This window comes from Patagioenas fasciata, chromosome 11, assembly GCF_037038585.1.
Source record: "Patagioenas fasciata isolate bPatFas1 chromosome 11, bPatFas1.hap1, whole genome shotgun sequence".
In the NCBI taxonomy this organism is placed as follows: domain Eukaryota; kingdom Metazoa; phylum Chordata; class Aves; order Columbiformes; family Columbidae; genus Patagioenas; species Patagioenas fasciata.
In genome coordinates this window covers 9,941,450-9,956,787 of record NC_092530.1, presented here as the reverse complement: position 1 = coordinate 9,956,787, position 15,338 = coordinate 9,941,450, and the positions used below count along the sequence as shown (strand labels likewise).

The 15,338-nt window shown below is 49.6% G+C and overlaps 1 protein-coding gene across 3 annotated transcripts; it reads right to left on the bottom strand.

The window, feature by feature from the left end:
• Positions 1-4,203: 4,203 nt before the first annotated feature.
• On the bottom strand, positions 4,204-15,332 carry FGF16 (fibroblast growth factor 16). Of its 3 annotated transcripts, none has more exons than XM_071813423.1 (3): positions 14,828-15,332; positions 9,147-9,250; positions 4,204-5,240 (listed from the first exon to the last, which is right to left on the bottom strand). In XM_071813423.1, the coding sequence occupies exons 1-3, from the start codon at positions 15,330-15,332 to the stop codon at positions 4,998-5,000; spliced, it is 852 nt and encodes a 283-aa protein (XP_071669524.1). In that variant the 3' UTR covers positions 4,204-4,997. The 3 variants fall into 3 exon arrangements, with proteins under 3 accessions (XP_071669524.1, XP_065702719.2, XP_065702720.1); XM_065846647.2 differs by having other exon boundaries at positions 4,213-5,243; positions 14,828-15,202; XM_065846648.2 differs by lacking the exon at positions 14,828-15,332 and adding an exon at positions 13,901-14,523 and having other exon boundaries at positions 4,214-5,243.
• Positions 15,333-15,338: the final 6 nt, after the last annotated feature.

The window sequence follows — 15,338 nt, the reverse complement described above, 5'->3', positions numbered from 1 at the left end:
TACAGAAAGACAAATGTCCTAAGCGTTACCAACTGGAGATGCTTGGGAAAATACTGGTGTGGCACCATCAGCCACATAAGCACACGGTGTCTGATTTGCCCAGGTGCTGCAGTAGCCCCATGTGCACCCTCTGTGCTGTAGAATATATATGTATGTATATCTCTACATATACATCTATCTGCTGTGCCTGGTGAGGAGGTGGCCTGGGGGGAGGTGGTGAGCAAAGGAGGGTGCTGGGAAAGGGCTGAAATGGGGACGCTGCCCCGGAGAAGGGCTGGGGACTGTGGGGGGAGCCGGGGTCACCCCTTGGCTCTGAGCTCGGCCCCTTTGGGGTCTGGTCTCCCACGGCACATTGGCTTTGTGTTCGGTGACCGGTGCGCACAACTGTGCGAGATGCTGACTGTGAAACAGTAATCGATACCTGGGGCATTAATCAAAGCCTAATCCAGTGACAACAGCTGCTTTTATAACTCAATTGCACCAAGTGTGTTTCTGATCTCTGAGGGCTCTTGCGGGTGGACACTTGCTGTGTCTTGCGTGATCTACCACACTTGGTCACGGGCATCTTGCTGCTAAATGCCTCCTGGTACCGCGAGGGAAGGGTTGGCTTTGCAGCTCTTACTGAAACCCAGCCAGCGCAGGTCCAACTCTAAATCCTCAGTGTTTTCCATTATGAGAATTTAACACCTCTGAAGGAGTTACTGATTTGGAAAAAAAGAATCAAGTCTCCTGCTCCCTGCTGCGTGATTCAGTCCTCTTGGTTTAAGTTCCTCCTTCCCATTCCACTTCATGCTGCCGTCTTGGCTGCTGGAGCTGCGTGGATCACAGGCCCCGGTGCTGGGTTTGCTGTTTGCTCCCTGCTTCTCACTGTAGATGTGTTCTGTTTTTTCCTTAAAAGCAGGATCAGGGTCTGCATTTGTAGAGCTTCAGCCGCAGAAAGGGTTTTCCCACCTCCAGCGCAGGAGCTGAGCTTGCGCTGCGTTTCTGACCGCGTCTCCGCCTCGGTGGCTGCCCCGGCTGCCTGCGGCACCTGGAGAAGCAGCACATTGCACCTGCGTTGCACCCGTGAATTACTTCCAGCACAAGTCCCCGCTATGTCGTCTCCCAGCCAAGTGGTTTTCCAGCAAGGCCTGGGCGCTTTGTTCTCTGAAGAGCAGAGAAACCAGTTACACGCATCTGCTGGTAAAATAAATGATACTGAGATACCAAGCAACCCAGATTTTACCTTCTGTCTATTTTATGTCCTGTGGCTTAGGGGGAGCCCTCAGTAACCTCACTTTGTTTCCTCGCAGCACCTTTGTCGCTATAAAGCTTTCTGGACTGAGCTGAAGCGGACTTTGCCCTGCAGACGGGACGGCTCCCCCCACCGGGATAGTTGGTGTTTCAACCAAACCCTTGAAAACGAGTTGACTCCACCGTTGGGCTACAGGAGAGGACACTGCCCTTTGGATGAGGTACTGGGGTCATCTCCTACCACCAGCACCATCCCAAGGGTTGCAGCTGGCTTTGTCCCACCATCAACCAGAATTTCAGCCCTTCTCCTTTGGAGATGTTCCATCCCTGGGTGCCTTTTCACAAACATCTCAGCTACAGTCCAGCAGCTCCAGATGTGCTGCCAGGTGAGGCAGCACCGAACCCACCGTTGGCACTCAGGTTCTGGACCCCCTCCACAGTTTTGGGCTCCATCACGTTCTCCAGGGGAGGTAAGTCTCTGGGGCCACTGCTCCTTCTCCCCATGGAGAACAGAGCCCTGAGCTGCCCGTCCCAGCCAGGATTGCTCCCCGCGGGCTGCGGGGCTCAGCAAGGCCAGTCCAGGGGCCACATGTGCATTGCCACTTGTGGGTCTGTCTCCTCAGCCCCCTCCAAGACCGTCCCTGTGCCTCGGAGGGGACAGAGGCTCTTGCTGGTTTGTGCTGTGATGTGCTCAGCACCAGGCTGGATTCACGCAGAGGGTTCCCCTCCGCTTCTGCGCCCCCCTGTAGTGAGACTCCAGGAATCGCCCACATCTCTGGCACCCACCTCCCCCCTCCTCCTCGCACAGCTGCTCCCAGGGTAATGTTTCCCTCACAACGTGCCCACCGCTCCCAGGGGAAGGAGAAGGGCTGAAAGCGACGCCTTTTGTCCTGTTTATTGTGGTATTTTGAGACCCACGACTTTTTATGTGTCACACAGCGGGGGGGCGAAGGGCCCAGCGGGGTTTCTGCAGCACGGCGGCCACTTCTGCCTTCCCTTGGTGAGACGTTTTCCAGCGGCTGTTGTGACTTTGAAGCGCACCGAAACGATACGAGCTGGGATCCCGAACATATGTTGACGTTTCTTTTCACTAATTTAGGGGAAAGTCTCTCAGCTTGAAGCATCACAAACACATTTTCCTCTGTTTTCCAGATGCAGCCCGGCCGAGGCCCCGTGCGGCTGCAGGGCCCATCCCGGCCTGAGGAGAGCACCTGAGCGCAGGAGCAGCCGCTGTTCCCAGGCGGCTTGGCCAGGCAGAGCTGGGGGGTGGCGGCTGGACGCGGTGACGGCCCCTGCGCATCGCGGGCCGCTCGCCCTGCCGCGCCACACACGGCCAACATCCGCGGCTCTTCATTCTGCCGCTATTAAGCTCCTGGGTTTGTTGAACCAGAACCAAACCCAGTAAATTCCAGCTGAAAGCAGCCATTCGGGTGGGATTTAGCAGGGCTGAATTCCCCCTTCGGAGAACGTCCCACATGGGAGATTACACCAGCCTTTACCAAAGGGTTTCCAGTGAATTCTTTGTGGATTTTCGTTGCTGGCAAGTATCAGGGGGTTTGAACTCAGATCCTGAAAAGGTGTTTTACACCACCCCTTCCACCTGCGTGCCCCTTCGCAGCAGGAGGCTCTGCCGAGGCAACTCCTCAGTTTGGGAACTGGATGAACGAGGCCATCGTGTTGCCCCATGATCCAAATCGGCTCCCTTTCGAGTTGGTAAAAAATGTATTGGCATTGCTGACATCTGTTTTTGACCCTAATTTTGAAGAGGAGGAGTGGGATTTTAACCACTAGATTTATCTTCCAGCACAATGGCAAGCGAGGCCGGCTCATCCCGGGCGGTAGAGCCAAGCTTGGGGTCTGAGGGATTTCCCTTTGTGCAGGAGAAGGTCAAAAGTACACATTGGGCCACTTCTCATGAGCAATGGCGCTCCCGGCATGGTGGCTGAGGATGAGATGCTTCAGCAGTGACTCAGAGGAAGAAGGTAAATGAACACTTTTCATTTCAAAGACAGGATTAAATTCCTTCATGTCTGGATCGCTCAAGGTAAAGCTCCTGTAATCTCCTCCTTGCGATCCGCAGCCCCGTCGTCTGGTGGCCGCAGGACCCGCTGTGGCCGCGGTGCTGGTGGAGGAAGAGCCGGCCGGGAGCAGCGCTCGGCGCCAGGGCTGCAGTTGTGACAAGGAAAATCCCAACCCAAAGCCACCACAGCTGTATTTGTAAGGATTTTTTGCGCTCTCCGGAGAACAACTTGTCACGCCAGGTTCTCATCCGTGCTCTAAAGCGCCTGTACAACACGCTCCTGCTCCCACCGTGTGCTTTAAAACCCGTCTCTTCCTGATCATAGGGCACAAAACACAAACCAGGATCATTCCTGGAAGCTTGCCCTGCAGTTTTGTGACAAGCTGAGCAGGCAGCGGGGCAGACGTGTGGCACAAGCCACCGGTGCCGGCTGCTGGGCTGAGAGGCAGAGCAAAACCTCCACCAGGAGCTTCTGCAGAGGACGGATCTTAATCCATGCTAATCGCTTAACAACGTGGGTGTCTTAAAACTGCTTTTGTCGCTTCCTATTTTTTCTTCACTGATGTTTTTCCGTGATGCTTCAGGTAAGTCTCGTGTGAAGTGTGGCGGTTTGATTGCAGGAATGATGGGTCCATCCAAACATCAGCAGATGCTCCAAACATTTCTCTGCTCGAATTTCCAACAGGACAGTTAATCCACAGTGGCTGCGACACGTGCAGAAGGGTCTCGGGGGGGTTGGATTTGCAGTTTTGTGAATTATGGTTCCTCAGACACCCAGATGCTTCCAAGGTCCATTCCAGGTAGAATTTGATGCCGTCCTTGTACAAGAGTTAGTTGTTAGTTGTACAAGCTTAGGTAATTTATTTTTACCACGTGAATGGTCTTAATGTTCATATTGATGGGGAAATACTGGGTTAATTGGTAAGGAGCGCCAAAAAAAAAGGGCTAGCAAGAAATCTACAATATAAAGACAATTTTATTGCCGATAAGCTCTTAAAACTCATTTTTTTTTTCCTGTTTCAGTAGGACCTTATTCTTCCTGATGAAAATCCGGTCATAGCATCTCTCATTAAAAATAAAATTATTTTGAAATAAATAAATATATAAAATAAATATCACATACATTTTATAAATAGTTTTGTCCCTATGCACAGTATCCATGCTTACATCTGAATAATGTTCCTTGCCCCATTTCCACCCCAACAGCAGGAAAAACCCCACGCATCAGGACCAGTCCATGTAGCATCGTCCACGTAGCAAACTCCCGGGCTGCTTAAGCGGGGTACCGTTCGAAAGGCCTTTTTCCTAGCGGGTAACCATCCTGAGCTCAGCAGCAGCGTCCGCAGCAGTTCCATGGTCTTTTGGCTTCTTTCCTTCTCTTCATTTTTAGGTTGTTTCTTTTAAATTTGTTTTTTCCAACCCCAGGTGATCAGGTTTGCTCACCTGCTTGTTCCTTTAAGCAACCATAACATCCAATATTCGGCCTCTCTTGTAGCCACCGGGTAAAGAAAGTGAATGAAAATGAAGGATTATATGTAGGGTTCCCTCCCTACCCCCAGCCCCATAAATAACCCAGGTTCGATATACGCTTGAAACAAGGAGGAACAGCAGTGTCTGAATTCAATGTAAGTGCTTTCCTATGTCATCTACGCTTACAGGAATGACGGAATGACTATTAATATAGTGCTCTGGGAAAAAGCTTGGGAGCCCAAGTATGTACACTGACGGGGCAGCTGCAGAAACATCACCTGTAGTGGAAGAGGTCTCTGTACATCGCAGGGATTTTGGCAGGGTCCACAGGCCGGGGTAAAAAGTGGGTGAATTTCTGATGTCTCTTAGTCCTGTACCCCTCGCGGGGGGAGCCGTCCTTGTTCAGAGCCACGTAGTAATGCCTCTCCGAGTCGGGGTGCTTGTAGAGGGTGGAGGCGTACGTGTTGTACCAGTTCTCTTCAAACTGCTCGCGGAAAACGCACTCCCGTGTCAGCTTCTTCTGCGTTGGAGTGCAGGAGGGAGGGGAAGAAAAAGACATTTGTGTCAAAAATAAATGACGAAAGAAATATATGTTCCTCCTTCCTTCACTTTATTTTCCTGTAGTTTTCCTAGCTACGTTCTCCTGGCTCCCCTGAGGACAGCGACTGCGCTGCCAGGGATGTTCCCCGAGTGACAGCTGGAGACGGGCGCAAACCCCACAAATTGGGACCCAAAGGCCTCTGAAGTTGGAGGAGGGAGAAGACAAAAGGAGGAAGAGCAGGTGGGTGTGCGCTTTGTAAAGATGCCCCATTAAAAAACAAACAAACAAAACAAAAAGCCAAACACCATGTCAGGGCCATAGCAAAACAGGCAGGCCTCTGCGACTGGGCTGTGAGCTGGGAGCTGACCCGGGTGGCAGTGCCACCGAGGGCTGCCCGCCCCGGGCACGGGTACCATGCAGGCACCAAGAACGCTCTTGCAGGGGACAGGCACCCGGAGGAAAAGTGGGCAGCGCATCTGAAGGGTTTGAAGAGGAGCGAGCAGCGCTTTGAAAGCTGAAGGCACGCAAGGCTGCCAGGGGAATGAAAGCATTCCTCAGGGCTTTCATCTGCCGACGCGCCGGGGAGCGGGGATGTGGGGCCACAACGAGACCTGGGGAGGTCTGGATGGGGAGCAGCGCTCCGGGGATGTCAAACCCCGGCCAAGATTTTCGGCAGCGATAGGTGATGTGATGAGTGTGTGGCAGCCCAAGGCCGGGGGAACGGATGGCACCGGTGTCACCATGGCCACAAACAGCCTTTCCCTTGGACCGGTGCAGCTGGGGCCGTCAGCAGCGGATGCTCAACGACGACTTTTCAGTTTGCGCCCATCGCTCCCTCCTGTGTCCCCAGGGCTGCCCCACAAGGGCATGGGGGCTCCACCACTGCCATGCTGTGTCACACAGGGACCTGCTGTCCCGTCCGTCCCACGGGGGGATCGCTGGGGGGACGCAGGAACCCTTGCAGATGAAAGGTGATCTGCAAACGGAGGATGCTATCATAGCACAAACACTGTAGCTACACTGGAAACTATTCAGGTAGGGAATGTGTCTTACCTAGGGCATGCAGGCTGCTAAGTAATTGTTATTGCCTGCAGTAGATGTTTTGTAACATGATCCAGGAGCTCACCTGCGCTCAGGACCTGTTTTGAATGTTTTGCTGCTAATTAAACAAACCCTGGGGTGAGTCGTGAGCCCTCCACAAGCCCACACCGCAGCCCTGGCCATCTGAGACCGGGAACTGGGGGTTTATCTTCCCAGATCTGTCAATAAATACAGACTTTTATTTTTTCGTCCCCTAGGATGCCACCTACTCAAAATATGTTGGAAGCTGCTGACCAGCTGAACTCATGGGCGACAGCCTTGCCCCAGTTTGCGTGCTCTTCACCGGGCCGTTTGGAGAGTCTGGGGTGACTCTGCAAAGTGCCATTTATTTCTTTCCAAGCCCTGGGATGTTCCCCCTGAGCTGTACAGGCAGTGTGCAAGGTGCTGCCTGTGACTTCTGCTGCTCTAAGTAGTAGTTGCATTTCTGAAAGTGGTGGAAAGCTTAATGGAAACGTTGGCACAAGGTTAAGAGGGACAGGCAGAAAAGCCGTCTGTCCCGAGGGGACTCCACGTGTCGGGGCAGGGATGGCCAGCTCTGGCTCTATCAGCACACAGATCGGGCAAAATTGGCACAGAGGGAAATAATAAACCTGCTGAAAACTTAAAAATACCACTGTATATTAAATACCATTGTAATGCTAACGTTGTTAGGTGCTGGCTTATGGACCTTTAATTAAGAATAGCATAGTGGCTTTCAGTTTTGAAAAGCCATTATTGTACAACCCACATATCCCAGACTTTAAAACTCCAGGGCTGTGTTTGTATCAGCGATCTGGCCACGTCCCTGCAGCGTCCATCGGTGCATCGTCTGCTGCACAAGATGCACAAGGACAGAGAGAAAACTCCCACGATTACATCTTCAGGTCAATTCTGTTTCCAGATGAAGTGTTGTAAAATGTGATCATAATTTTGTTTCCATATGGTAACATGAACACAGGCCCTAAAATTTAATTAACCCATGGTGAAACTGTTGATTCATAATCCGAGCTGCGTGGTCTGAAAGCATAGAAGGGAACATGCGTCTCCTCTCCTCCTTTTCAGCAGGTTTGTAATTTAACTGCTGTCTCTGCATTTAACTTTTGGGTAGAGGTTACTACAGGAATTAAGTGGAAAAAAACCCCAGTTATTGGTGCATGCTGGTACTTGATTATCTCTTATAAACATCAGTAACTGCATCTTAAATAGTGGAAGGGTCTGTGGTGGTCTCAGATGGGAATGGGAGAAGAAAAGATGATGGAAACTTGTGGTTTACTGTTACTGTTTGCTAAGCAAAGGTTTTCTGAAGGCTTCTCTATATACAGAGTTTAAATTCTACACTATGAGGTTGATCTGATTTGGTTAGAGGGAGTGTGTGCCTTCGGCTTTGGTTTAAAACGGGTTTATTTTATTTTGTTTTAAATTTACAGTGATCCATCCTTAAAAATCGTTATCCTCATAGAGGGTAGTGCTGTCATCTAGAAAGAGACTTGTTAAAAAAAAAATCACACGCAGGTGATGGGTTGAATTAAAGGCAATGGGGCATCTGAAGAAAAAGCACCAATGAAGTACAGCAGCTACAGAAAAGGAAATTTAAAAATGGTTATCTATGATGCAATTATTTTTTTAAATAGAAGTGATTCTTCTAGCTATCTAGAAATAACTGTTTTATATTGAGTTGAGATAAACAATTAGGAATTGAGTTAAATGAGCGTGTAGGAAGCACTTCTGCCCACTTGTTAAGACCTGACGTTTTGACTGCAAGTTTTGACCCTTAATTAAATAGAAAGAAGCAGAGGAGAGCTCGGCTTTCTTCAGGTTGATGGAGACTTTACCCATTTTGCAAACTCTTCGCAGCACCCCTACCCCACAGCCCCGCTGAGCTTTGCAGAAGCTGTTGCTGTGTGGGGGTGTTTCATCCAGCCAAACCCTGATGTACACCCTCTTTTGGGGGCTGGTTCCTTGGAGCACCTGCCTCTGTTCAAAGTGGTTTACAGGGTGGTGCAGGTTCAGTAACGTTGGGCAGAGAAGCAGCGCAGTAGACATAAGCTGGTCCCAGCTGCAGCCGCGGCTCTAAGGGCACGGCCAAAATCCAGGGAGCAAATGATAAATAAGCTGCTGCTAGAAACCTGAGCCTGGCCTGGCCATGGGATGTCTTCTGCTTCCTCTGTCTCTCAGCAGCGCAGGATGAGGCAGAGTCCGCTATAGGTGACATCAGGAAGAATTTATATGTATTTGGGAGTTTGTGTGGAGCGAAAAAGTAACAAGGAGTTTACACTTGGTTTTTGGCAAAAAGTGGAAAATTTCAGTCTGAAAAGGGCTCATGTAAAAGATTATAAGCAACTCCCCTAAACTAACAGGAGCTGTAGAGAGTGTCATAGTAAAGTAACACTCAGACCACAACTTCGGCTTCTGGTAGTTAAAGAGCTAAGACAGAAATGTAAAATCTGCAGATAGGCGGAGAATAAAACTGATGTGTTACTCAGGCAGTGACAACACACAAGCAGCCCCTGGTTTTATGCTATATTTCCCTCCTGCCTTGAGCTGACCATTGCTTCCCTCTCTCTGAAAGGCAAGACCTCGATAAACCCCTGCTCCCCAGGCATTGCCCGAAGCATGAGTGTCTCCTCCCTCCACAACCCTATTTCATATATATCATTTATGTTATAACAACAGTGGCATCGCGGGTAGGATGGAGGTGTATGGCACCCCAAGGACTTCGGAGGCCTGTGACAGACACAGCTCATTACACCGATGATGTATACACCATATGGTGTTGTAATCAGCACAAAACCTTCAACTTACCGACCCATACAGCTCGCCTCTCTCATTCATGCCGAGGTAGAGTCCTGAGTCCACCCCACGGATGCTCACCAGCCCCACTGCCAGGCTAATAAACTCCAAAATCCCTAAAAGAGAAAGGAAGTCCAAATCATACAGAGAATAAAACTGACAGCAGGCTCCGGTGACAAATGTGAACCAGCCTTTCCCAACCCCTGCAGAGCCCCTACAGCCCCCATTTTCCTTATTTATAACAACACGGTTCTTAAATCTGTAGTCCCATCTGCATGCAATCTTCCAATTTCGACTGTAGGCTTCTCCCCAGCATTGCCAATTTGACTTGCCCAAGAGGAATTACATTCGCTAATGATAAAAGGTTTGCTAGGTTTTGTTGTTTTGGTTTGGAGTTCTTTTTTTCCCTAATTATTACCAAGAAGGCAGATGTAGAATCTTGTGCCTGGCCCACCAGAAATTTCAGAAGGCTGTTACCACGCCGGCTTTTATTCTTCACCAAATGAGAGTGATTTCTGTCACCATGGGGCTTCTGGTTTGAGATTATAGTCCCACATGTTTAGAAGTGCTGAGTTTAATAAAAACAAGCAAAAAGCACTAGCAGAGATCTCTATGAAGGCCATCTTCGTCCTGGTACTCCAGGGGGGTACTTGCCACCCTGTGTGCTGCCTGCTGCACCCCTGCTCCTGGTAGCAAGGGGGACGGCAGCTGTTTTGTCAGGGGAAAGACTTGTAACAGAACCCTTGTGGAAGCTCTTAAAACCAAACAACCCCAAGTAGGTGCACTTTAAACTGGTTTGAACAAAGCCAGCATCACAAGTGGTGGAGACCTTCAAACTTCCCAAGAAAACCTCACGAAGGTGTTAGTGGGACTGTTAGGCTCTGGATATCACACTCTCCCTAGCTCGAGGTCATGGACAGCCTTTGCTCATGTCCAGTGCTGAATTAATCAGCTGGGAGGTGGCAGCAGGGGAAGGAAGAGGGTTTTCACCATCCCACCTAATGGCCAGACTAGATGTCTCCATTGACAGGAGGACAAAGTTGCTCTAACCTTTAGCCTGGCTCCAGGTCTCTTAATATAGCTCCCAAAACGTCCAGTCCTGAGCAATTGCTGCTCTGATCAGGTTACCTCCCCGAGCTCCTCTTAAAAGGAGGCCTCGAGTCTAAAATGACCGCGTGACGAGCGGCCACCTGAGCCGGCTGACTTCAGGGGCAGCCACGGCTCCGGGTCACCCCTCAGCCTGGGGCATGTGTCTTCTGCTCGGCCGGGCAGGGATGCGGTAACTCTCGGACGATAACTGCATCACCGCCTAAGTATCACAGAATCATAGAATAGTCTGGGTTGGGAGGGACCTTCAAAGGTCATCTAGTCCAAATAGTCCGAAGGTCATCTAGTCTAAATATAGGACAGACCAGGCGGTGATGGACACTTCTTTCTCCCTTCGTTCAATCAAGGCTCATCAGTTTGGCAGCTAAGCTGAGTGCAAGAATTAGTCTTCCTGCCTTAAATTGGACCTTCTCTCCTTCTTTTGCCCTGCCTGCTCTGGGGCTTGTGCATCAAACCCAGCCCTCCCTCCAGCCAGCGGGTGCTGAGGGGAGGTGAAACATGGACATGGGAGCTACAAGTCCTCAAGACAAACACGGAAGCAAATGACAGAAAACACGCTTTATGGACCAGCGCAGGCATTTTCAAGCTGCTGGTCCTATTTAGAAACCAAGGAATGTCTGAGTCAAGGAAACCAAGAGGTTTGCTTGAGTATACCCACAAGTACGCTCTGTACATGGCATGGGAACCCAGGTCTCCAAAGACCTGGTAAGAAGTAACCCAGGAGCAGAGTTAGTATCTCTTCTCTCTGAGCCAGTGGGTGAGCCACCCCTCATCTGGTGCAGACTTGCTGCTTTTGCAAATGAAAATTTCTTCAAGGTGTGCCTGTGACAATTTCTCCCAACAGTGTCCCTCGCAATATTCCCCTTTTCCGATCTTTGAGTGGCACTTAGAGACGTGCACAGAAGACGACTATGTTGAAATAGCATTAAGAACATAACTTAAACCCACAAAAGTCAGGAGACAGAGTGAAGGCTGAAAATATGTGGGCGGATATCCATCCTGTCCTTAACTCACTCCAATTGCTAGACAAAATTGCAGCTTCGTACATCTGATCTCCAGCAGCACAGGGAGCGGCCACTGGGGCCAGCTCAAGAATTTTCCTTCCAATTGTAGCGGTGTGTTTTTGTGGTAGAACATGCTTTTTTTTCCTTTTTCTTTTTTTGTTCCCTCAGGACTTGTCTCTTCTTTCTTGCTTTGATAATTCGTTCTGTTTGTTCCTTGAGCCTTTCTAGGCAATATTTGGAGAGATTTGATTAAGTCTCTGACTGGATTAATTTACCACCAAAGCACTGAATAATCTCCTGAGATTTGCTGTGGCCAGACCCGTGTGCTCTCGCCTTACTATAAACCATCCCTCAAAGAACAATTCAGCTCTTTGCACCTGTCTCTTCTTACACGACTACATTCAGGAGCAGGCGTACAGAAGCATCAGATGTTGTATTAATGGCTACAAACCTAAAGCTTTGGCTAAAAACCTCAACAACTGTTCAGCAACAGGTGCACTATGGTCTGTATGTGAAAGTCTACAGCAAAACTTTCTCCAGAGGTTTCATCAGCTTCTCGAGGAGACTGTTACAGATCCATTAGCAGGTTCATACCCAAGAAGAGCTTCATTTGCTGCCTTTATTCATCTGCGGTACAAACTCAAGGCCCTCTTCTCTCCTCTCTTGCAGTGAGGAGTAGCACCATTGGTGTCACTTGTTCAGCGCTGCTGTAAAACAAACACGAGGCAGAACAGGAGCAATTCCTCCTGGCAGAGATTTTCCTGGCAAATTTATCTCTCTTTCATTCTCAGAAGAATTCTCATAGGGGCACTAATGTCAGCCCAAACCTCCTCCAAATTTTGACCATCCTTTGTTTCTCGGTACAGGGAGGTTCTTAGCAGATGTAGTTAGAACACATACATTTTTGAAAACTCTTTATTCCTTCTGGAATGACTTAGGTGGAGCTGCCAGTTCAGAGAGACAAATTGGACACTTCTCTAGTGTGAGAGTGAGCTTTCTTCCAACGATCCTGGAGGGCTTCACCAAATTTTGCGTTAAGCCTCCTCTAGGAAAAACAGGCTGCAGCCCATTGTTCTTGCATGATTCTGTATTTTCACAAGTATAAAACATCACATTCCAGAAGACAGGTGTTATTTAGGAATGCTCCAGTCCTCAACAGATGAGAGGGAATAGTTACAGAGATTGTTCAGGCAGTGTAGACAGACGATGCTGCTACCTCCCCTGTGTCCATTAGGACCTCGGCACCCTGCTCTGCATCACCAGGGCTTTGGTTCTTTATTTTCTTCTCTGGAAGACTTGGATGTCTTGCACATCTGGTAACTTTTGGGATGGCTGTGCATGGGAGGGTGCAGATACTGTCCATCTTTTCCTGAACGCCTTCCAGTATGAGGAGACAGGGATGCAAAGTCCAGTTCCACCCTCCATCCCATCTGCAGCTGGATCTGTGCCTCTGCTGCCGTGTCACAGCCATCCGTGGAGCACATTAATTATCTGCTCATGATATCAGGGAGCACCTTCCAGCCATGTGGACTTGATCCACCAAACCACCAGGCTGCATTTCTGAGTATTCCCCCAGACGCCCTTAGATTTAAGGCAGCTTTAAGTTTCTGCCCTGAAACCCTCATCCAGTTCTGTGTCCCCCATCACAGTTTTGTAGCTCCCCAGAATCACTCAGGCTGCCTATTTCTGTAACAAGTTACTGCTTTCTGACTGCTGCATGCAAAATTTAGGAATGCACTGATACATGACATCCTAATATGAACCATACCAGTAACATTGGAATTTAAATATTCATAGCTACTGAATGCAGATGGTGAATACTGTGTGCCAATACATTATTGCTTTGAGTCTCTGCTGAAGCGAGGTTTAGTCCAACTTTATCTGAACACGAGGATTCCAGTCTAATCCTTTGGGGCTTTGTCTTGCAATTACAACAAATAACTATTTATTTTACACTGCCTCTGGGAAAAGCCTGAAGCAGAAAACTATAATATTTTATATCTGAAGTCTGGTCTAGTTTACGTAGCTGGATGCTGACTGCTAAAACACTTAGGGAATGCCAGTGTTTCGATTTATTGAATGCACTGTGTGACTTGAGCTTAAGTGTGCAAAATTCATTAAAAGTTTTAGCCCATTTAACATGTTTTTTCCAAGGTTTGTTTGGAAATACACTTACATTACTCAATCTTTACAAAAAACGGAAGAGGCAAATGCTGCCATTTGAAACTGTTTACTGGTATAAAGATAAGTAAAAAGAACTGATAGAAATACTACGTGGCAGATTGAACTAAAACCAAACATACAATGGGTTTGCTTTCAATTTCTTTTAACATGGAAACCTATCGTGTATCGCATCGTGAAAGGTTAAAAGATATATGTCTTTCGGGAGGTAATTAAAGAACACTTGCCCCACGAGCCTATTTGTACCTGACTCTGACCCACGGGTTATGGCTTTCTTGCTGATTTAGGCAGGGACACACTCTGCACACACCTGGTGTTTATGGAAAGTGCACTACGGAGATAAGCTTCCCCAATTGTTCCAAAAAACCCGCCTTAAACTATCAACAGCAGCAGCATTCCTGAAGTATCAGAAAGGACGGGTTGCAAACAAGTAAAGCCAAAAAAAGAATTCTTTTCACTGAGGAGTTAAATCACCTGAAAACTATAAAAACTCTTCCAAACACTCCTTGCAACCTGTTGACAACGCAGCTGAGATCACCGGCATGGGACTTGATGATAGCTTGCACAGACACCTGCACTAGATGCTGAAGTAGCGGGAATTCTTCTTAGCTGCGCTCAAACTTACTGCACTCCTTTGCCTGTGGCTTGGGATGCATTTTTTGAAGATTACATACAGTCTCATTAGAGATCCCTGCTCTTGTGTGACACCGATACAGGCGCTGCAGTCTTCCAGCTGTATCCCAGGTGGCAAGGTAAATCCACGGTGCTCTGCCTATTGTTCCATCTTCTCCTTTCTTTCCGAGCTCCCCTAAGCATTTTTCCCGCTTCAGCTTCCACTTTCCTTCCCAACACTCTCCCCAGACTGAGCTCCTGACACCTATCCAGCAAGTGATCCCTGCCCGCTTTGGGGAGACACTCTTCTAATGAAATTCATGCAAGTAAAATAAATCTGCTCACAAATATCCGCAGAGACCAAAATAAACACAAAAACAAAAACGAGGAGGGGGGAAAAAACCCACACGAACAAAAACTGAAAAAAACAAGACATGAAAAAGCTAGGATTTTCTTTTTCCAATGTACTCCCTCCTTTCTTTCGCCTCTCTTACACTTCAGAGAAACAACTAGAGCTGGTTACCCCCCCACCTTTTTTGTTTCTGGGAGGGGGGATTCCCCCTGCTAAGGCACATTTTTGTGCACCTGCAGGCTGAGCACCGGGAGAGTAGGAAATTGGAAATAAAAGCTCCCGCATTGCTGGGGAGTGAGCGCATTTCTTTAGGAATCTAATTATATCTGTCCCGGGATGATTTATATTAGCGGGGCAATGGGTTCGGTACGGGGCGCACCTGCTCCCGGCACCCACCCAGCCGCGGCGGAGCGACCCGGCCCGGCCGCCCCTCTTACCGAAGCGGCTGTGGTCCTGCCGGGTGCCGTGCACCGTGCCGTTGGGGAAGATCTCCAGGTGGAAGCCGGTGCGGCAGTAGAGCTGCCGCCGCCGCAGGATGCCCTTGAGGTGAGCGAAGTCGGTGGGGGAGCCCCGCTGCAGCCGCCCCTCGATCTGCCCCAGGCGCTCGTTGAGGAAGCCGGGGGAGTCGGCGAGGGGCAGCCCGCCGCCCAGCGCGGGGGGGAAGCCGTGCAGGTCCGGGTCCAGAGCGCCCAGGAAGCCGCCCACCTCGGCCATGGGGCCGCGGCCCGCGGGCGGGCGCGGCGCGGAGCGGAGCGGCCCCTCAGAGCGCGGGCTGCGGCCGCCCGGCCCCGCGCTGCCGGCCCCGGCCCGGCCCCGCGCTGCCCGCGCCTCCCATAGCTGGATGTGTCCCGCGGTCGGATGCAAACTGCACTTTATATACGTACACACTCCCCTTACATTGACATATTGGATATTTAAATGCAAGCCACACCTCACTGGCATCCTCTT

Bases quoted from the DNA above. Each gene is read 5' to 3' on its own strand.
- FGF16 (XM_071813423.1), bottom strand. From the start codon at position 15,332: ATGCCAGTGAGGTGTGGCTTGCATTTAAATATCCAATATGTCAATGTA. The intron at 9,251-14,827 runs GTAAGAGGGGCG...TTTCTCTTTTAG, and splicing joins GCAGGACCACAGCCGCTTCG to GGATTTTGGAGTTTATTAGC. The intron at 5,241-9,146 runs GTAAGTTGAAGG...CCAACGCAGAAG, and splicing joins GAGGCGAGCTGTATGGGTCG to AAGCTGACACGGGAGTGCGT.